Below are 22,931 nucleotides of genomic sequence, written 5' to 3'. Positions count from 1 at the left end.
AAAATTTCAGAAGAGCACTTTCTTCCCTATTTCCTCATTTTGTACATTTGACAGCCTTTTGTTTACAGTGAATGTCACCATAGTCAGTTTCCCCTGTTTAGCAACAGAAAGAAGAAAAAGCTCTAAAAATTATAAAGGAAAATGGGTTGTAAAACTAATTGGCAGGAAGATCTGGAGTCTGTATGGGGTTATTCCCTTAAAACTAGTTTTGACTTGAAAAAAAAGTATGGTATTTCAAGATGATAGTGTCCCTTTAACAATTTTATATAACAATAAATGGAGCTGGCATTTTAAAGAACATAGAAAATCTTGTACAGCTTAAATCTGAATAAGAATGTTGCTGTTACCTGTATTGCGGAACACTTCTAGTTCAGAAGTTACTGTTCCTAAACCGGGATTATATCAGAATGACAGTGACACGCAGTTTGTTTTTTCAAACTACTTTAATGACTGTGATCAAAGACATTGTCACTGACAGGAACAGTCCTGAATTTTTTCTGCTTTCTCTGCAGCGAATGGAAAAAGAATATGCTTGTCTTTGTACCATGGGAAAGCCTAAAGTTGCCTTTAGAGAGAGCATAACAGCACCTGTACTGTAAGTATTTTCTCTATCCAGCATAATACACCAAATTAGCCAAGCACTGAGACATTTTATTATACCTTCATCACAACATTTACACTACAGAGAAGAAATACATAACACTTATTTTGATTTGGTTGGGCATGAAGTAAATACACATGGTAGGAATAGAGGGTTTCACTGAGTGAGTGAGGCTATTGCTCATCTCTTAGTCTATCTATATAGCTGCCTGCTTTTATGACTTCTCTGTCACCATAGCTTCTGAGCATCTGTTATTGCCATCTGGATATGCTTCTAGTCCTGCTCTGCATGTTTTGGCTGACAGCTGTTCTTTATTACTTTAACTCCATGCTGTGGATGCCAAAGAACTTGCATTTGCCAAGGAATAATTTCCTGTGAATAAAAAAATACATAACATACTGGAGAAGACTGGAAATTTTCTTAGAATAATACTGAACTAGAATACCAATTGCTATTTAAGAAACAAAAACAAGTGCAGGACTGCAAAAGAAACAAAAACTGTGCTTCGTACTGCAGTTAGTTGGCTAATTCTTTTCAGGACCTTCCCTCCCCACAGATGACTAAAGTATGGTATGTACACGCGATGCAAATATTAATGGAGATGCAGTGGGTGTCTGAATGGTAACATTTGTAATGAGAGGGGAATCTCTTGTTATCTGTGTATGATTTAATACTGAATTGCAGTATCTAAAGCTTTGAGTCTAAAACTTTTTCCCTAAATCAAATGCAAATTATTTTCTTTGTAAAAAAAAGATTTACCTGGGACACAGTACTGTGTAGTAAGATGGTGCCAGGTGTAAGATGGTGCCATTTTGGGAACCTAAGGTGCTGCTGCCAGTGCCATGCCCAGTGTGGAGAGTAGCTCCATGGCCTGATCCAAAAGCTCTTTGTGGACCTTGCCCTTATGCTGGTTGGGTACACTGCTTTCATTCCTCCAGGCTATGGAGGACCTAGCCTCTCCCTCATGTCTCTGGTCATCTTGTTCTGTGCCCAGATTGCTCCAACACATGAGCATTTTGGTCCTTGTGAGGGCGTTAAAGCAGATTAGGATGTTTTTGGCTCCTTCAGACATGGCCAGAAAGGGGAACGGGTCCACCCTAGCAATAATTTCCCCTTGATGGAGAGATCTGAGAGAAGCTGCTCAAAGAACCTCCTCCACCTCACAGGAAAGGCCCAGGAATTTCACCCTTTTCTCTTTAGTTTTTGTAGTCAATTAGAATTATAACCAAAGAATTTAAGATCCCTGAAGCCCTGACATAAGCGGAGACCCTTGGTCTGCTACCTGCATACAAATCAAGGCAGAGTACTCTGGAGAATACAGAGTGGAAAGAGTGGTCTAGCCCTGTCATGCAGCCAATCTACTGGTCCAACCACCAGGGCGAAGGGGGAACACGTCACTGTCAGTCTGTCTAATGTGGAGGGTTCTAGAAAGACAATTCATAGGTAGTAATCTTATTTTCCCTTTTGCTTGATGATAAAACTTTTACCTGTGACACAATATCATGAAGTAGGACTGTGTAGTCAAATTCCAAGTAATCATCGTTTCTTTTCTAGAACCACGTAAAGACAAGACAATAAGGACTGAGATTTTAAGTTACCTTTTCATTAACAAAAACAGTCATTTAGTTGTACTTGGCAGCAATAAAATGCCCAAAATATTACAAAAGAGTATTGAATAAAACAGATGAAATGTAGTTTTGCTCTATGCTGTACTTCATTTAACGACAGAATAACATCTGAAAGGCAGAACACAAAGTTTAACTCCACACTGATTGCTCAAACAGCTCTGTTTACAAAGTCAAGCATGACTAATGTTCTCTTTCAGGGGAAATATTGGGTTTATTTTCCAAACCAACTTAACTTTTTTAGTGTTGACTCATTTTCCATTTACTTATGTTGCTATAGAGACTCTTTCCTTTGGTTGTGTTTAGATTTTTTTTGACTGTGAATAATTTAGGGTTTGGACGAAGAAGCAAAGTAGAGCAATTGGTCATTTAAGAAAATCCAAAGTGACATGGAAATGGTAAGCAGCAGAAGCTAGTACATATTTTAGGGAAAGCAAATCTTGCTATAAAAATACCTGATTTGGGAAATTAGCAGCTGCAATCAGTTGGATTAGTCCTCCAACCACAGATATTGCTGTTCATAATGTAATCTTGGATGGGAGAACACTATGCTGGATGGAATCCCATAGAAGTTCTGTTTCTGTTGATACTAAACACTTTTACCATACGTCTTGTTTCAAGCGTAGCAAATATTTGCACGTGCCATGGTCCAGTCAATTGGGGCAGTTAATCACTATGTCCATAATATATGAATATTTCAAGGCCAGATCTAATCTGAAAGATGTTGGAATTCAGAGAAATTGTATCCTCTTGCATAAATGTTGGGTATAAGTGTTTGAACCTCACCATGCAGAGATATGAAAAAATTGTTCCCTTAGGTGAAGAGGTTAGAGGGGGTGTAGCCTCCCAACTACAGGGATCTGTGCGAAAGGGAACTCCCTCGTTGCTGCTCCTGTGGCCTGTCATCAGCCTCTAAGACCAATCCCTACAGCACATGCATTTCTGCAGGTTTCCAAGGAAGAGGGAAATGATACTTCGGTGTTGGCATTCCACACACTCAATAAGGATCTCTTCTGCTTGCAAGAAGAGACAGTAGGGCCCCGGTCTCTTTATTACTCCTTCTGTACAGATGCATTTTTGCACCTAATAGTGGTGAATAGAGTGGGACTTTTCAAAAGCGCCTAAATGAGTTAGGAGCACAAATCCCACTGATTTCAAGATCTCAAGTCTGTAAGGTGTGCTAACAAGGAAAATAACTTGTAAATGAAATTATGTTAATAGGGTAAGACATGCCAGGCACTGCAGGAAGTCTCACCAGGGTAACGTGTTATAAGAGATGGGTGTGGACAGCAGAATACACAAAAACAGACTAAAATCTAAGGATAAAGTGAAACCTGATAATTTGCCAATAATTTCTTATCTCTGTATGAAAGGAACACAGCACAGATCTGAAATTTAATCTAATTTAAGTGTTATATAGTGTCTGCTTTTCCCTGTTCTAAAATTTATCTGTTGCAGACAGTTGTGTTAAAATCCACACATAATCCACTCCTGCTCCAAGTCAGCCATCAGAGGGAGAAAAACTAACTAACAGATTCTGTTCCCAGAATGATACAAACATCACTGAAGTGATGATGCTCAGGTGATTAGTCTTTATCCCCATTCTGTGACAGTTTTTCATTCCCAAAGTGAGTTTGTGACTGCATTCCTTTCGCACATACAACCTCAGCTGAGTTAATTGGACATACTGAATATCCAAGGCTGGGCTTTGAAAATGTAGTCTAAACAACTAAGGGACCATTGTACAACAGCGTGATCCTAAATGATATGCCAGTTGTGGTTATTCTGAATGTCAGGTCCTGTTCTGCATTTCAGTGTCCAGGATTAATGTGTTTGAATTTTAAGTTGTCTCTCAGTAATTGCAAAAAAGAATCCATATTTCTTCTCAGCAAGCAGACAATAGAAGCAGGGAGTCAACAGATTTCCACTTGCCTAAACACCATCTATGGTTTTCCTAAGGAAACTTATACTCAGACAAATTGAGTGAAGTCTCTTTCTGGTAAGAAATCCACAGGGTCTTTTGGCTGTGGCAGATGGATTACTTTTGACTAACTTGAAAAGCTATAATTTTTTTTGGCAGCCACAGGTCATGTACTTCTAAATGGTTTATGGCACATCAAGATCAATTCAGTAAGAAGAGACTTTCAATGGGCAATCAGAGTAATAAGGATAAAACATGAAATAACATCTACATGTTTTGGCCCTTCCCTTAGGGACCATCACCTTGCTTTTCCTGCATTTTATTTTCTTGTCAAACTTAATCAGTGATCACTATACCATATAATCCTGTGAACATTAACTAGCTAATAATGTACTGCTTTAACGAGCTGGATGGCTGCTTCTGCAGCAGAAGTAATTATAATATGAATCATATTAATAATGGCCCTCTTTCAATTATATAGTTTTAAAAGAGAAGAATTCAGAGGGCATATCCCAACTATATAACTCTTTCAAGGTATGGGCTGCTTGAGTATTCTTTTAAGACACGTGCTTTAGTGAAATGAAACGTACAGAAATTAATAAAAGCAAATATAGCAAGAGCAAGGTTAAAAATAATATTTGGTGATATTAAATTAAGAATTAAACTGAGACTTGATCCCTTCTTTGAATATCCTTTTAGGTAAATTAACAATGGTTGAAGACTGGAGTGTTACAAACCAGTACAAACATAGATGGATTTTGATCTTATTGGAGTTGAGATGAAGCCCATTGCTATTTGTCCAAACTCAGATAGTATAGAGATGTCAAACAATATTACTGTGACTGACTGTGAGACTGTAGTGTAGACTGAAAGATAAAGGAGAGTATTTTGATATTGTACAGATGTAAGACGACTATAAATTGGACCTACAGAGAATATAAATGAGGGGAAGGAAAGAAAAGTAATAGAAACCCCTAATTAAATGAAGTGATTAGACCAGAGATAAAATGTCAAAAGACTTATAACTAATAAACTTGCAATACTGTAAGTACCAAGAAACTGTATGAGAAATGGAGCAAAATTAAATTAATGAAGAGAAGATCTAGGAGAACATTCCAGTCATCAAGCAGGTGCATTGTTTTGCTAGAGCAGAAAAAATATTTACTGGTTAAAAGTGCAACAGACCAAGAAATTCATAGGAATGGTTTAAAATAGAAATCTTTTTAATTACTTTTGCTTTGACTCCATCCTAGAGGTATGCTTTTCAGATGAGGGGTATGGATCACAGGTGTAGGTTGGCCTGTGCCATAAAGCAGTTCAGTTTTCTGCCTGGAGCATGTCCTTTGACATACTAGCTATTTGGGCGGATTAGGAGTGGGCAGGTTTGCTTCTTTATTGATGCACTCTTTGATAGTGATATCTAATTGCATCCATTGTATGAGTGCTCCTGTAACAGGGTCGAAAAAACATGCAATCACATGCATATGCATGTGCATGAATTCAAAAATTGGGACACTGAATATTAAATTCCAGAAACACCTTGGTACTAATACCATGATGATTGTGGCATACCTAGAGAGAGCAAGCTGTCCTGTTATGTTCAGTGTCCTGAATTTTTTTTAGGTATTGATATGTAAATGCATATCAACTTTGAGGTGCAAAGGATAGAGAAAATAAGTAATAGGTCAGTCAGTATGTACATATAAGACTGCTATCTTATACCTAATCAGGGTAGGAAATTGTCTACACAGTTTTGTGAATGGTGAGCAAAGAACCCATTTAAAATCTTGATATTGTCCACATCTCAGTCGGATTCACAGAATCTGTTCCACTGTAGACCTTAAATCTGAATGTATATGTTTCTACTTATCCTCCAGCAATCTATAGTTTTAACAATTGAGTATCCTTACATAGCAGCTTCTCTGAATTTATTCCTAATTATCATCATCATCCCAGTGCATTGATAGGTGCATTACTTACCACCTGCCTGACATCTCTGATATGAACCAAATTGTACAATGTGTTTTCAGTTGAGTTCTGCCATATTATATAACCACAGGCCACCCGGGCTAGATGGCTGATGGGCTCCATTTCTGGTGACATGTTGCCATAATTGTCTGAGAACCAAAGCAAATAATCTGTATTAAATGTGTGAAAATCTGACAAATTGAAACTCATTCAATCTCACCCTAGTGGGTAGGATACTGGACTAGGAGGCAGGAGACCTGGGTTCTATTCTTTGCTCTACTGCACACCTGCTGTGTGACCTTGAGCAAGGTCTGTTTCTCCTTCTACCCTTTTCTATTTAGATGGTAAACTGTTCAGAACAGGGATTATCTATTCCAGTGTTTAAGTACAGAGCTTTGCACAATGATGGCCTGGTCTCAGTTGGGGCCTCCAGCAGCTACTGTAATGGTTAACAACAGTAATGAGCCATACGTTTTTAAAGCAAAGCAACTAGCCTAATAAGTATTCAGGGAAAGAGCAATTTAAAAAAAAAATTGAGTCAATCTCAGCACATTCAAAACAAATGAATGCTTGCTGCTGCTATGCTTGACACTAGAGTTTGAATGAAGGAAGTGAACGTTTCTGCCAAAATCCTTCCCCCCATCTTCATACCTGGAATATTTTGTGCAACCAACGGTTCTTGAAGGCTCTTGATTCTGTTGTAAAATTTGTTATCTGCTTCATTTGTGTTCTTCCCAAGTTCTCCTTCCACTGTAAAATGCACTTGTGGTGCAGTACGTTGGTTGCCCAGAAGATAAAGAATTTCAGCAGTGCAGTTAATGGCGTTGTCCTGTTACAGAAATAGTTATATGGATTTAATCCATTTTAATAAAGTAAAATAGACAGTTAATATGTAGAAAACTCCACAATGCATCTGTTTTATTGTTTTATGTATTAGCTATTTTTTCTGCAAGTCTGATGTGTGTGAGGATGTGCAGACTATTTCATTAAGATTAAAGCAGGGTCAAAATCATAATTACCCTTAAAATATATTCACAAACTTTCTGTGTAGTTTATATAGAACATGTCAAAGCTATATATTTAGTGATGGTGCTTTCCCTTTTATATCAATTTGACACAGCATTTTGCTTGTTATTTAGCTAGAGAAATCTATTCAAATGAGGTCTGCAATTTGAAGATGTTATCTAACTCACAGTGGCTGACACTAAGGCATCCTTGTTTTTAATATGCTAATTGCCTTTCTCAACCAATTGCCATACCATGGTATTGTACAGCAAAAAGTGACTTTTCAGGGCTTTCATGGTGCAAAAACTGTCTGTTTCGTATTTTGGTTAAATCCAGTCCTATGGCCTCATTAGCAATGAAGGGAGCTCTGAAATTTGTGTATTGTACTCCAATTTTACAACCAGATCACTTTCAAATGATTATTTACTGGTACAGTCTAGAAGCCCCAACAGAGAGCAGGGCTCCATTAATCTACGTGCTGTCTACATGTATAATTAAAAGATGATTCTTGCCCTAAAGAATCCACAATTCAAGTATATAAAGCAGAACTCACCTTGAGGAGGAGATCTTCTATTGAAAATTTAAGGTGGTATTTGTGCCCAACATCAGGAATGTCCTAAAGTGAGGAAGTATTTTTTTAAAAGTTAAACTGTTCTGTCTTTAATCCTCCTTATTTCTGTACCTGATGGAGATTGTTCAGGTTATTTCTGTGAAGTATGACAATGCACAGTACCACTCTGTACAGTACATATTTAACTCTTATCTTTTGTATACATGTGACCAGACTTAAAGGTTACTCATTTAATACACAGCACCATCATTCCTGATGTCACATCTGGTTAGTTATCCATGGTCCAGCTTATTTAAAGTCCTATCGGGTGAAATACATCCAGTTCAGAGGTCCTATCTGTCACATAAAACCCATTCTCACTGCTCTTAAGCACTACAGTATTACAAATAATAATAGCCTTGTGATGACCACGTGCATTGGGTGACTTTCACCCTCCAGGAATTAAGAACTGTATATGGTCTTAAAGTATTTGAGCTGTAAAATGAAAACAATACAGAATATCATAGACTTATCCTTAAGTCTAAGCTGTTTGTGTTCTGGAACATGGTACAGTCTCAATCAAGGACAGCTCTGTGCTGAGAGAGTCCGAGCTGTTCTGATCGTAACCATGATACTATCTTTCTAGCGAAGCTGCTTAAATGAGGTTCTTGGTGGAAAGATGGTAACTGATTCCTTAGCCAATAAAGAGAGAGCCTAAAATCCCATCAGTACAGTAGCAGAAGTGTTGGGGGCACAGTTACTACACAGCAGTCCTTTCCCTCTCCCCAACTGTGTTAAACATGTTTCATACCAGCATTATAGGTGGAATAAAACAATGTTCCTGAACTGTGCTACCTCCTTGGGCACTAGCAAGTCTGCTGCACAGGTTGGAACATAGTTCATTCTTACCTACACTGCAAGACTAAACCCTGTTTTAATCACGTTGTAACTAGGTATCTCAACACAATAAATGGTATAGTACAGGAAGTGTTGAACTGGAGAACAATCTTTGCAAGAAGTTATCACCACCAGGTTATTTATGCTTTCTCTGCTGCTTTGATCTGATATAAAAGGACGTTGTCTGGGGAGAGGGCAGTGCAGATGTAAAAACAGCTTTATCTCCATACTTCAGAACTACAAAAAAGAAAATGGGCACAAGCTAATTCTTATTTTTCAGACTGTGCCAGTAGTGGGGGCAAGGCCACTTAAGACATCTTTGAGCAACTGGTGCGTGGGACATTTGAGCAGATCTGTCCCAGCTATTATCTGTAAGAACAATGAAGAAAAAGCTCAAAGCTGTGACAAACAGGTTTATTAACACTTAGCATTTATATTGTGGTCCATTTTCAAAATGCACGAACGGTAACTAATCCTCACTACACTCTTGTGGAGAATTGTTTCAGTGTTAGTCAAGTCACTTGTCCAAGGCAACATCGTTATCAAGAATCAGGATTGGAATTTGGGGGCTCCTGGCTTCCTGATGTGCTCAATCCAGTAGACAATTCAGCCTACTTATCAAATAGATGTTTGTGCAGCATAAAGCAGCAGTTTTGGTTATTGATATGTAAATTAATCTGTAACTCAAGTTACTAAAGGCACAGTCTCAAAGGTGACTTTCATCCATGCATAGTAGTCTCCTAAAGAGTAGAGTTGAATTGAGAATGAGAGAGAGTATGGCAAATTAAGGGTTAATGCAATTCAATCTGGAAAGAATCCAAGATTCTGTTACTTGTGGAGCCAGACCTGGAATAACTAGAAGTATCAACAATGATCCTTTCTGGATTGAGGAGAGCTACAGAATTTCTGTATGGCAGGAAGAAACTCTTGAACAATGACTTAATCATTTGTCAGTGCTTTATGGTGACAGGTAGAATGGATAGGGGAGCTGATCTCAGTGGAGAGCTTGAAACCAAGTCTCCTAAATTCTTAGGCCCTCTTCATTGTTGTGACCCAAACAGGACAATACTTGGCTTATTTTCAGTACTGACAACGCCAAGCATTGAAAATTCCTGAGCAAAGCCTCACTGAAATCCATGAGATTTTAAATTATAAATTTGCCATTCTTTTTATTTGTCTTGTGGTGGTAGTAATGGCTTATGTTTCCAGGCTTTTCTCTGCAACCATGAGGGCTCTGTTGTTTTTTTTAAAGAAAGCTGAGAACTGTGTGACTCCAGGAACTGAGGCTTTAGGTAAAACACCAAATACAGCAATACTCAGGGTAAAAGCAGGAGCCAGGGTAACAGTAGTTTTACCTGTGTAGACACTTTTTTTTTTTTTTAAGCCATAGCAGAGAACCATAATTTAGCCTAAATCCTCCTGGGTTAAAACGTGGTCTTGTGTGGGATCAATATTTTAACATTAGAAGATTAAGTCTGTGTGATTTAAAGATATATTTTAATGTCCTGACAGACAAGAAAGACTAAAGGAGACTATAATATGGCTATTTGGTAGCATAGCTGCCGCCGGCTGGTAAATACTCAGTTACAGCACTTCTGCAAAGGAACACCTGTGGTAGGAGCGTGACGCTGCTGCGAGACTCCCCCGGGGTGGGAAACAGGCCTCTCCCTGCCCAGGCTCTGTATCAGCACTGAGCAGAGGAGTGGGGAGTGGCTCTGGGGCAATTCCTTACACCACGGAAACTAGCCTAGCTCCGCCCTACATGCCCTAAACGCGCTGGGCTGTGTCCAGCTTTCCAGACCCGGACTAATTCGTTCTAGTTCATGTGCCAGGGCGTTTCTAGCCAGCCCCTCGTCGCAGTGCTTTCCCCCTCCTCACACACTCACCTCCCTGCTGGCTTTGGTCACCTTCTGCACCATAAAAATCTTACTGGGGCTGCCGTGCTGGTAGTTGATGTAGTTCACAGCTACGGCGGCCGCTCTGGTCGCCGGGTAGTGGGTCGGGGGGATCTCCATGGAGCGGGGCGCTTGACTTGCTAGCACAAGCGGGAAGGCTGAGGCCGGAGCAAGGATCGCGCAAGGCGCAGCGGTTGCGAGTGTACGATCCCTTCAGCTGCCGCTCCCGCGAAAGCAGGAAGCCGCCGCTGCAGCCCCCGCGCCGAGGGGCCCGGCTGATGCGTGTGCAGCACTGGGCGCTGCGGATCAGCGGCTAGTCACCTTGTTTCGGGGGAACGGGAGCAGGTGTGTTCTACTTTCGCTTTTGCGGAGGAGGAGTGAGGAGCCGCAGCCGCTGGGACAGGCTGATGCGGGAGGCTGGAAGTTGTGTGTGTGTGTAAGACACTATACATCACAATCCTTCTTCCCAAATACTGCCCCTAAAATGAACACTGCCAGTGGGGGCTTCTAGTAGTGGGACTAGGCACGTCTGTGATCAGCCCTGTCTCAGCTTCCCCTGGAGTGCCTGTTTCATAAATCCAGTCTCTGCTGTTACATTCTTTCTTGTTAATACATTTTATTACGCAAATTCACTTTTGGAGCTTATTCTGCCACTAGAAGCCCCACCAGTGCATCCTTGTTAGCATGAGGGACTACCTGGATCATCCATGCTTAAACAGCTAGTGCTTTATGAAAAATTCGAATTTCTGTTTCACAGAAATGTCTGTATTTTTCTTCATTCTGTGTTATAAGTGTCATTTGCATGACAACTGTCTAACAAGTTAATCCTGTCAAGGTTTTCTTTACCTATCTGAACATCTCAGACATTTATTGACAACCCAGTTTTTGCATCCAAAAAAACTGATGTCACAGTTGAGGATTATGACTTCAAGTGGAGATTAGACAGTGAAAGAAAATGAATTTGGGGCCGCAAAAGAGTTCTGATTTTCATGCTAATATCCCATATGGGTGTCTGTCAGCTATGTTTTGTTTTTTAATATAGACTATTTTGGAGCATTTGGACTGCAGTGACCTATAAAGTAGTATCCTGTCTGTTTTTACTCTCATGTGGCTCCTTGAATATTTTTGGCTATTGTTTCAATGATTAATAGAAATGTGTAGCCAGTTTGGTTATGCATAACTAAATAGGATAAGGCAAAATATCAGTAAAGGGACATATTCCTTTGGAATTCTGACTAGAGCATAGCTTCTATGATAGATAACACAGTGCTTTGTCTTTTTAGGTTTGACTATACTCACAAGAGACAGTCTGGTGGGGCAGGCCAGTATGGTAAAGTAATAGGGTGTCTACAGCCTCTGGATCCAGAGAACTACACGCAGTTGGAGTTTGAAGACAGAACTATTGGAACAAACATCCCAAAGCAGTTTATACCTGCTGTTGAAAAGGTGACGAATATTTTCTAATATTTTGTATTTATGACATAACAATTGCACAATTCTTACCTTCCTCCTGTTGTCATCCCTGAGGAGACCAATCTTGCCCCATTGGAGGGAATGAGAGTTTTACTGTTGATTCAAGTTCAGGCAGGATCAAAGCCTAAAAGTGATTTTGCTGTGTTTCGCCCAATTCCTAAGATTTCCAGTTTTCTATGTAATTGAAACGGTCTTGTTACTTATATTACTAAAGACAATGAAAACAGATCAGTTTCCTCATCTTTGGCATGTGATATTCAGTGTAAGACAAGAAACAAACAAAAAAGAACAAGTTGTTTTTCAAATGTTTTAATAAAACAATCCTACTTCCATTGAGACTGGTTTTTGAACAACCCCTTTCCTGAATGTACCTGCTTTTGGCTATGTCTAACCAGCAGCAAATTCTGAAAAAATGTAGTGTGTGTGATATATCTGAGATCTTTTTGTGCAGGAAACTCCAGCTAAGTTAAATTTCCTGAATAATTTCCCAAATTGCTCCACTGTGTGTGTCTGTTTTTATGTGGCTGTATAGTTTAGTACATATAACTTTTAATATTAGCATGTTAATGGCAATGTCTCCGTCATAGCACTGCTGTACCATTTTATGTTGCTGTATTTCTGAATCTCTTGTTGATTATGCAAAGAGATCATTCTTGGACACTTCTGTTTTGCACCCCTAACTTCAGTCGCACAACAAAAGAAGGATTTTGGCCAACCACTGCCAAGAAAAAAAAAAAAGGATGCTATCAAAAATGAAGGTGACATCTTTATTGATAGTGTGCCTCGTCAAGCCATTCTCTTTCTATTCAGGATGATACTTCAGATACCACAATCGTGGGCAATCTTATAAAAACGTAAATAGATTATTTTAAAAAAATAAATCTTGCCCTGAATTCCTCACCTGATCCGTCTTCCAACGTGACAGCAAACCAAAGTCTAAGAAAATGCCAGTAAAGAGCTTTCAAACTGTTCTGAGGGAGAAACATTCTTTCCTTTATTGTATTATGTTTTTGGGTCTTGTTTTTTCTTCTTGTCAAGTAATAGGACTAGAATTAGTTTAGGATTATGCTTGCTGTGAAGCTTTCTTTCTCTTAGCAAAAGACTTGATGCTTAGTCTCTGGAGGCAGTTTACTGTTCCTTACACACTACCATTAATATTATCCTTTTTTAAAGCTATATTTTGGGGTGAAAATTGCTAACTTTGAGACACTTCTCCACAGGGATTCCATGAAGCATGTGAAAAGGGTCCACTGATAGGTCACAAGATTTCTGGAGTCCGGTTTGTCCTAGAAGATGGTGCACATCACATGGTGGATTCTAATGAATTCTCTTTCATCCGAGCAGGAGAAGGGGCCCTCAAACAAGGTATCTTTGAAGATGTGCTGTTTTACATGTTCATAATTGAATCTTTGTTCAAACCAAATTAAGCTATTGATTTCATTTTTATGCTCCTTGCTTGCTTCCCTACTCATACACCTTTCCCATTCAGAGGCAGTCAGCCAAATGTAACCTGTGTTGAATAATGGATGTGTAAGATTTGTAGAAATTTCAAACAGTCATTCTGAGGAATGTGACCTCACTCCTGAAGCTGTAGGAAAGAGACAATGGATCCTTTTTTCATAGATCTTTGTGGGAACCACCCCTTCCGTAATCATAGACACCTGTAAGAGTAATTATGTTTGGACAGTCTCTCCTGGAATGTCATGCAGAGTAGGTAGCTGCTACAGTGGAACATTGGTTCCTTTAATGGTATAAAAATTGATGCTTTAGAAGTGCTATCATTAGCTGATAATAGACTTTATCAGAATGATTCACAGAATTGAAGAACAGAAAACTCATAAGCTCCTACCTAGACAATGGGCCAGATTCTGATCTTGTTTGTGCTAGTGAAACTGAAATCAAAATCTGGCCCAATGTTTGTTCATTTACATCCTAAGTCATACTCCCTGAATGGCTCCATCTGGGTTTATATTCATCACGAACAAAATTAGATTGTACAGTTATATTTGAAAGAACATATACTCCGATATTGTAATGGTAAACTTAATCTTCCCGTGTATAAAATGTCACAAATTAGTGAACACACATGGCATACCAGCTAGGGTAGGGGATTGGCAACTTTTGAGAAATCAGAAAAGGGTTTCTTCTAGAAGCTGGTCTTCCAAGAGTACTAAGAAGCTGTTGATTCTAAATAGCACTTGGGTTAGAAGGGATGTAAAGTTTTCATAGCATTTAAACTCTGCAGAAATAATAAAACACTTGTCATAGGAACCTGCCCTGATCACTCAGTTCCAAGCAATTGTAATTGATTAGATTTAATTTCAAAGTCAAATACAACATCTCTACACTGATCTCTTTTTAAGATGGGTTTATGTCTCTGCTTTTTATACTACAAATTGTGATCATGCCTCCTCCCCATCCCTAAAACTAACAATTTCAAATGCTTGTTGAAGAAGTTCTAAATGATGCTGCCAGATGTTTTCTGAATCTATCAAGCCGAAACAGCAAATAGAAGCCCCTTCTGAGTAAAACTTAGAAAGTATGATCTATGTGTCAGACCTCTGTAGGGAGTTGTTAATTCCCCAAGGAAACAGAGAAGTAAATGTTTTCTTAAGAGTATCTGAGATGGTATTTGGCTGAGCCTAAAGTAAAGTCAGGTTATTTAGAAGAGAAGGCATCTTGAGGAAATGGTTCCTCTTTCCCCACTCCTAATGCCAATTCAGCAAAATACCCCAAATTAATTATTCATTTGGGGTAAACCTTACCATTGAATCTGCACCAGCATTTTCTAATCATCTGCCTCTATAATAAAAGTTTGTCATATTGTGTAGAGACTGTAGGACAATCCTGTGTTTTCAAGGCACTCTCCTATTAGCAACAGTTGCCAAAAAATTCACATTATGGGTCTGTAACGTGCACTGAATCATATGAAGTTACATTATGCCCTCAGAGGTTTTGACGTTCTGCTTGCATCTTCTTGAACTAATATATTTTCAGTATTTTATTATTAATTCTCAAGTAACAAGTCATGTCAAGCTGGTTTAGGTGTACACATAGCTATTATTTGAAAGAGAGCATGAGTCAAAGGGCATTTTCCATAAAGAATAGATTCCCTTATCCATATAATGATTATTTTAGAAGTAGGAAATATCTGATGGCACAGTAACTCAGGCTTCTAAATCAAGTATTTCAAGACTAAAAGATATGCTGTAGTTCAAACTGAAGTTATAGACATGATGGAGTAATAACTGGGTGCAGTTCTGTTGCCTGTATTATGCAGCAGGTTCTGAGGCTGGTATTATACAGACTAGACCAGTGGTCCCCAAGCCCCCTAAGGAGGCACGGAGGAATGTCTGGAGGGATTGGGGGGGCCTGAGCCAGCCCCCACAGGGGGCGGGGAGGGAGTACTACACGGCCCTGCTCTGCCCCCAGCCCCTCTCCAGCCCCAGCTGCAGTTGTGATCCCCCCAGTTCCGCTGCTGGCCCTCTGCCACAGCCCCGTTCCTGGCCTGTGGCTGCGGCTTGGCCCCTGGCCCTGGCTGCAGCTCCAGGTTGTGGCTCAGCCCCTGGCCCTAGCTGCGGCATCATCCCCTGGCTCCGGCTCTGGCTCCACTCCCAGTCCCCAGCTATGACTCTGCTCCTGGCCTGGGGGGCAGGGGGCGGGGCGCAGACACATTCCATTACTGATAAGGGGAGGGCGTGAGAGGAAAAGTTTGGGCACCACTGGACTAGATTATCATAATGACCCCTTCTGTCCTTAAAATCTATGATATAAAGAGTGCAAGTCCTCACTGAGGGAGGTTGGAAGTCAAGACATTCTTCTCCAGTAATGTAAGAAATACACTTAACATTAATCATGAAAGCCCTTGACATTGTTGTGCGCCAGAATATTATGAATATCAAGTCATCACAGCCAGGATTCTCCACTAGTTCCTATGATGGTCCATGCACAAGTATAACTTATAGCTAAGTGTTACCTTTCAAAACTGCCATAGAAATCTTCAAGCCCAGGTGCAATATCTGTTTTCTCACCCTTTACTGTCATGATGATTATAATGGGAAATGGACACACTTGCCTGTCACTTTTGGCCTTATCCAAAGCACTTTGAAAAACTTGCATTGATTTCAATGGGCTTTGGATCAGGTCCGGTGGGCTAGTGGTTGAATATAATTTTGCATGCCTGAGTTAGATCATTTTTGAAGAATGTGTAATATGTATGGATGAGGGAAACATAAGGATGTGACTATTCTACTTCATTTTCCTTTTTATCCAGCTGTGGAAAATGCAACTCTGTGTATACTTGAGCCCATTATGTCTGTGGAAATTGTAGCACCGAATGAATTCCAAGGAGCTGTGATTGCTGGAGTTAATCGTCGTCATGGAGTGATCACAGGACAAGATGGAGTAGATGGCTATTTCACTCTGTATGCTGATGTATGTGCTGTTCAGTGTGCCTAAACCTGTTTCCCCTTTCAATGACAGACCTAAAGCTGATTTACAAGAAACTTTATTTTAATATTTAGACAATTATGTTATGAACAGAAGCAATTTCTTGTTTCCTCTCCTGCATTATTATTAAGTCTATGGCTGCTTTTTCTGAGCTCCAAATTTGCCCATATTAGTCTGATAAGTAAACCATATCCGAGGGATAAGTGTGACCTGGTGGAAGAAGTTAAATGTAATTGTATAGCAACATGTAGAACAGTACTATTAAACCTATTGTAAGTCTCTGCTATTTTAGCAAAGCAGTTTCATGCAGTGGATAGAGCATTAGACTGGGACTTGGGAGACCTGAGTTCTGTTACCTGCCCTGCCATTATATGATCTTGGGTAACTCTCTATGCCCAGCAGTCCCATCTTAAAAACAAGGATATTGATACTTCCCCTGCTTTGTGCATGGAGAGGTATAGATGAAAAGCTCTTCACTGAAAGAGACATGCTCTACTTTTTAAAACTAATAATTAAGTTTTCTAGTAGAGCACACTTTAAATAATATGTCCAGACGTCTTTTTTTATTATTTTGTTTGTTTTTAAAAGGATTTTTCCTCTCCTCTGTTGTTTACAAAGGTCTTTTCAGCCAGGAGAAGGGTCTGACCAAATAACTATACAGTGGAAGCAGTGAAACCAAATTATACACAAAATCCTGGAAGAAGCACAGAGTAAACTACCTAAAAAGTAGAAGAAATATTTCTTCCTCTAACTTCTTCCAGTTATAGTAACCTATAGTGTTACAAGTAACAATTGCAGATTTACAGACAAATGAGATTTTTTTTCAAGCTGATTAGTGTCCCTTTTTTACATTTAATTGTCTTGCTAGTTCAGGTTAAATTTATTTCTGAACAGTTGTAGGAGGTTAAAATACCTCAGCACAACTCCTTATCTCTGGCTGCCTGGTCATTCATTTTCATCTCTTACCCCCCAAAGAACATTTTTTAACCACCGTGGCAGTACTTTATCTCCATCTATAGCTTTGTCTACCTAAGGAAAAATAATCCATTGCTGACTGTGAGTGTCAGTAACATGTGCAGCCAAATCACTGCTGAACATGGTTTAAATGCAACTACTGCCAAGGACGAACCTTCTCAGTGCTGTTACAGAAATTGTGGTTAAAATCTGCAGCCCAGAGATATTTCCAACTGGGACCTCTTATGTGGTACTACAGCGTACTGAGGTTGTGCCATTAAGCTAGCTGAGATGTCCTTAAACTGAGAATGTCCTTGTTTTCCTGCTGAGCATAATGAAAATAAATGCTTTGAAATAAACAACATTTATAAAGCCATATAAGAAAATCAATACTAAACGCAAAGCATAATTTTTAAAGTGTTACCAACTGGCTTTTTTGATGTCATAGTAAAGATTAGGAGAATGGAGCCTTTAATTCAAAATTACATTGAAAAATTTCTTGCTTGCACAAGAATAACATGTATAATACAATTTCAATTGGATTTCAGGTGCCACTGAATAATATGTTTGGATACGCCACAGAACTGAGATCCTTCACAGAGGTAAGTCAGCAAATAAACTCTGGATACTTTTTATTGAAGACTATTGGATCTGCAGAAATAAGCATCTGAAGTTGTGTTTATAAGTGGGTCACAATGGTGACAGCAACAGTAGAAAAGAGAATCCAAATAGGGAGTAGAGTCATAATATAAACATGTGCATCGCTAATGTAGTTTATTCAAGAGTACTCAATTTTATTAATTTCTACGGCAGTCAGAAGCTGTACAGGTGTTAGACACTTTAGGACAAAAATGGGCCAAAGATGCCTGCAATAAATTATTTATTTAATATTAGACACAACAATTGTGAGTGAGAGTAATAATTGGTAGAGAGGGGATGGAGAAAAGGAAGATGTGGGTTATGGCAAAGTGATCTACAGTTGAGCACATGCACATTTTGATAGTATAGTTGGGTTTTTCAATTACTATTGGGGCAACACAGAAGAAGGACTTTTGGGGTAGGGGGAGGGATAGCTCAGTGGTTTGAGCATTGGCCTGCTAAACCCAGGGTTGTGAGTTCAATCCCTGAGGGAGCCATTTAGGGATCTGGGGCAGAAATAGGGGATTGGTCCTGCTTGGAGGAAGAGGTTGGACTAGATGACCTCCTGAGGTCCCTTCCAACCCTGATATTCTATGACTCTTAAGTAGTAGTTTGAATTAAGACAGGTAGAGGCATAGAAGAATAGAATGGGGGGAGTTTCATTCATGGAAAAAGGTACAGAGATGGAAGCAAATTGCACTGCCTCTCATCGGGCTATAAGGGGAATGGCTTAGCCATACAAACAGCCAGTCCCCTAGGGTGTCCAGTTCACTGTGAAGGTCCAAAAAGAGTTACACATCATGTACACTGTGGCATATCATGGCAATATCTAACTTGACACCATTCTGGAGAAGGGCTCCAGATTCAACTGAAGCCAGGTCTTCTAAAAGGGGAGACCTCCCCAGAGTAACCAAATTTAGAAAGGCCTGTGCCCATTGGTCTGTCTGGGTCGATGGTAGTTTCCACAGAAAACAATACAACCTGCTGGCAATTGTATGCCAGTAATTAATAGTACCAGTAACTCTTAGAAGCAATGTCTGTTGAGAAGTTTAGAAAGGAGGTGAAAGACTAGATCCTTGTATAATGCATTTGTACTTAAAATAGTTCTCATCCAAGGCTGCTGTGTTCTTGCCAGAGTTTCATTGCATGTAAACTTCCTGTAGCATTACGTTCTTTTAACAATAATAGTTAATGATTTTAGAAACTTTAAATGTTTACAAATTGGCTGATATTCAAACTGCAGATTCTTGGAGTTCTAGGGGATGGAAATTTCTCTCTTCTAAGCAAAAAATGTTGGTATTGTTGGACGGTTGAAATAAAGGGCCAGATCTTCAGCTGATGTAACAACAACAACAGTTATTTTGAAGTCAGTGGAGCCATGTAATTTATACCACCCGAGACTCTGGCCCATAGTTTTCGGCTGATTAGAATATACAGTAAATGTACAGGTATTGTCTCCTTTGAGGAAGAGAGTCAGGTAGGGGTACCATAGAGTACTGAAGGAATCAAAGCAACATATTTCATACATTCTGAATGAGAAGCCTAATCTTTCTAGGGCACTTTTTTCTTTTAGAAAGGAATGGAGAGTACTTGGAACAAACAGTTAATGGAACAGTATTGGCAGGACTGAAATTTGGAGAATTCTGCCATTTTTTCTCCCAATTAAGTTCTGATGGCCCTGGTTCAAGGAAGCATCCCTATTCCATTGAAGTCAATGGGATTTATGCATGTGTATAAGTCCATCCTTATTCTGGAAGTGCTTAAGCATGGTCCAAAAAAATGTTTGTTTTTTTTTAAAATAGAGCTAATAGAGTATTGCTCCCAATTCCACTCTATGCCCAGGATGCAGGGTATCAAGAAGGGGGAATATGGGGAAAGGGCGGGGAGACAGTTGTCAGGGCAGGGCAAGTGAGAATTGAGGAGAATAATACTGCCACTTTTGAACCCCAGAGCACTAGTATTTTGTGCAGAAACCTAATTGTCTATGTAGCTGGAGTCATTGCCCCCAGCAGGTGTTGCTGTATAAATGCATGTTTGGTGGGAGACAGGAAGATATGTTAAACAGGAGGACACCTCCATATTTAAAATGTGTTTATAGATGGGTGGGCTTTCGCTTATGTCTTCTACAAAAGACAAATAATAAATATTGATACACTGAAAATGAAAATCTAAATTTGGATACCTCCTAAATACTTGCTATGTCGTTGCAGACTAATGATTTTCACATGCTTTGGGAAAAAAAAGTCTTCCCTAATCTTAAGTGATAATATAAGGCATGAATTTAACACTCTTCTTAGTGTCTGTCAGAATGGAAAAGCTTGGGCATAGAAGCTACTTTCCAAGTCCAATACGTGTTGCCCATTTTGAATTTCTGTGCAAGTAATGGAGATCTTTGAAAGCAGCACTTCAGCAAGCAAGATCTCCATCTTTAACAATATGAATTTTTAAGACTGTATGTTGACTTAATTACTAGAGTACTCTTCCCAAGTGAGATTTTCTGTACATAAATCACTCACAAATAGCAGCTCAACATTCTGTTACATGCAGGTACTTCTACCTGTGAGGTGTTGAGTGGGTCATTATTAACACCAGCATCGTTCTTTTCCAAAAAAAGAGGAAGCAAAATTATAACCCAGTGATGGTCAGTTGGTTGTTATAAAACTATTTGTCTCGGCTCCTTTCCAAGAAAAATATATTGTATGTGAAATAAATCTGGACTTACATTACAGAACGCTTCATTGTGTGGCTCTTCATGCTTTACTGGCAGTTATTACTGCATACTGCTTTGCAGAACATTGTGCAATCTAACTGTCAAGTATGTGTGTGTTTACAGTGTCCCTAACTTTGATTTTTTCCCCCCCTTCAGGGAAAGGGTGAATATACAATGGAATACAGTAGATACCAGCCATGTTTACCTAGTGTTCAAGAAGACCTAATTCACAAATACCTAGAAGCAACAGGACAACTTCCCGTGAAAAAGGGCAAGGCCAAGAGCTGACTTGCCTCCTCCTGAGTGTTAATTAGCAGCTTTTCACAATCTTCCGACAAACTCTTTCTCCTGCAAAGCTCTGTAACCTCAGTGACTCAACACCTCCAGGGTGAATAGATGAATTCAGACTGTATCAGGACCTAATCTTTATTAAAATCTCCTTCCTTTATGATACATTCAGAAGTTACCTGGCAATCACAGCTGAAATGGTCACATACAAATTCCATTCATTAGCAAAAAAATCTGTTTAATTATAATAATAATTGTCTTTGAATTTTTTGTTTTAAAGCACTTGTATTAAAATGGTGATATGGTAATTATTTTATTTTGTTACTTGGGAAAATACGATACTGTGACTATTGTGCCTCAGTTTTGAATCTTCTAGGATCCCAATTCAGAGGACTAAATTTACACAGCTTGTTGGGCATCAGGTGGATGAATTCTTATCCAACAGAATGAAAATGTGTCCTTGAAGGCTGTTCCCAAACAGATCCCTTTGCTTCTATAAGTCACTCATTAGCAATATGTGATTTCAGGAAGTGAACATAGATATTTATTTTACTCTGATTCCAAAACAAAATTCTAAGATCTTCCAAAGTCATAAATAATCCACCGGCCAAATTTATCTGTTAATGCAATTTGCTGCTCACCAGCGCTGCTCAGGACAGAGGAGCCCACTATAGCAAATTTGAAAAAAACTGCCCAGGATTTAGGATTATACCAGCCCTAAATAGAATTAAAGTGAATATCCTTCATAAACTATAATGTTTTATGGATTTAGCTACTATTTCATTTGCTTGCCTATCATCAGGTTCTCTGCTTTTCCAATGGGATCTTTTTGTGACTGCAAAACAAACAGACAAAAACAAACAAACAAGCTGTGCTAATTCTTCCTCAAATCTCATATTGAAGAAGGTAGTTTTATCTACCATTGAAATTGGCATCAGCAGTGATCCTCAGAATCAATTAGTTCCCATTAGGTGGTTGCACAGAGTAAAAGCCAGGCTATTATAATTGGGCAGGCTATTGTTCATGTGCTTTAATTAGAGTTTTTATTACCTAACCAAAAGAATAACTTTGATTTTCACAAAAAGAAAAGGAGTACTTGTGGCACCTTAGAGACTAACCAATTTATTTGAGCATAAGCTTTCGTGAGCTACAGCTCACTTCATCATAGCTCGCGAAAGCTTATGCTCAAATAAATTGGTTAGTCTCTAAGGTGCCACAAGTACTCCTTTTCTTTTTGCGGATACAGACTAACACGGCTGCTACTCTGAAATGTTTGATTTTCACATGCACATTTGTTCATCCCTGACCACTGCAACTCCTGCTATGCTTACAACATTCTCTGCAGATTTTCAGTTAACAGGCCATGGGGTGGGGGTGGGATGTGAAGCTCAAAAGCAAGAAAGCGTTTTGGGACAACGTTCCTGGCACCTTGTTCTGGTTATCCAGACACAGAACAGAACTGTAGTGACGTGCTTTGCATTAGCATTCACAAAAAGATAGCGAAGATGGTTATTTTTAAATAACTATTGTAAACAAATACAATTTCAAGGATTTGCCAGGTGCACATAGACACAAAACAGATGCATCTAGCTCCATGTACACTAAACCTCATAGGATCAAATCCTGCTTGCCCGGCTCATGTATGTAGCTATTCTCAGCTGGAGTACTCTTGTGAATAAGATTAACTGGATTTGGCCTTTAAAAGTGCCCCACACATTGCTTATTCTTTTGTAATCCAGTAAAATAAATGTTCTAGCAGGATCTTCCTTTGCCACAAACAGATAAACCCCCTCATGAAAGTAGTAAGGATGTTTTTGAGAAAGTAAAAACTGGGTAATTGTCACTTATTTTCCATATATTTGTGGCCCTCATTTTGTCCTCTTATCAGAGGATCACTTTTTTTTTTTTTTTTTTAAACAAATAGCTTACATAGACCCAGATTTATCAATGTAAAGG

General features: G+C 39.2%; 2 protein-coding genes across 4 annotated transcripts in view; one reads left to right on the top strand and one right to left on the bottom strand.

Moving 5' to 3' along the window:
• The window catches only part of GFM1 (G elongation factor mitochondrial 1), a 42,834-nt gene extending 20,715 nt beyond the window's left edge, over positions 1–22,119 (top strand). The window contains exons 13-18 of the mRNA XM_074963695.1: positions 513–595; positions 11,746–11,908; positions 13,156–13,300; positions 16,209–16,369; positions 17,887–17,940; positions 20,844–22,119. Coding sequence (XP_074819796.1) covers positions 513–595; positions 11,746–11,908; positions 13,156–13,300; positions 16,209–16,369; positions 17,887–17,940; positions 20,844–20,975 — 738 coding nt within the window. The 3' untranslated portion in view covers positions 20,976–22,119. The remainder of the gene's footprint in view (positions 1–512; positions 596–11,745; positions 11,909–13,155; positions 13,301–16,208; positions 16,370–17,886; positions 17,941–20,843) is intronic.
• On the bottom strand, positions 502–10,809 carry LXN (latexin). Of its 3 annotated transcripts, XM_074963697.1 has the most exons (6): positions 10,454–10,805; positions 7,674–7,736; positions 6,767–6,944; positions 6,128–6,264; positions 2,089–2,151; positions 508–973 (listed from the first exon to the last, which is right to left on the bottom strand). In XM_074963697.1, the coding sequence occupies exons 1-6, from the start codon at positions 10,580–10,582 to the stop codon at positions 875–877; spliced, it is 669 nt and encodes a 222-aa protein (XP_074819798.1). In that variant the 5' UTR covers positions 10,583–10,805; the 3' UTR covers positions 508–874. The 3 variants fall into 3 exon arrangements, with proteins under 3 accessions (XP_074819800.1, XP_074819798.1, XP_074819799.1); XM_074963699.1 differs by lacking the exon at positions 7,674–7,736 and having other exon boundaries at positions 502–973; positions 10,454–10,809; XM_074963698.1 differs by lacking the exon at positions 2,089–2,151.
• Positions 22,120–22,931: the final 812 nt, after the last annotated feature.

The sequence above is a fragment of the Natator depressus genome, chromosome 9, assembly GCF_965152275.1.
Source record: "Natator depressus isolate rNatDep1 chromosome 9, rNatDep2.hap1, whole genome shotgun sequence".
Taxonomy (NCBI): domain Eukaryota; kingdom Metazoa; phylum Chordata; order Testudines; family Cheloniidae; genus Natator; species Natator depressus.
This window is presented reverse-complemented; position numbering and strand designations above follow the sequence as displayed.

What these genes read in the sequence shown, in the direction of transcription:
- LXN (XM_074963697.1), bottom strand. Translation starts at nt 10,582, where the DNA reads ATGGAGATCCCCCCGACCCACTACCCGGCGACCAGAGCGGCCGCCGTA. An exon ending in TAGAAGATCTCCTCCTCAAG is followed by an intron (nt 6,945 to 7,673) that starts GTGAGTTCTGCT and finishes TTTCTGTAACAG; the next exon opens with GACAACGCCATTAACTGCAC. An exon ending in GGTTGCACAAAATATTCCAG is followed by an intron (nt 6,265 to 6,766) that starts GTATGAAGATGG and finishes TTTGGTTCTCAG; the next exon opens with ACAATTATGGCAACATGTCA.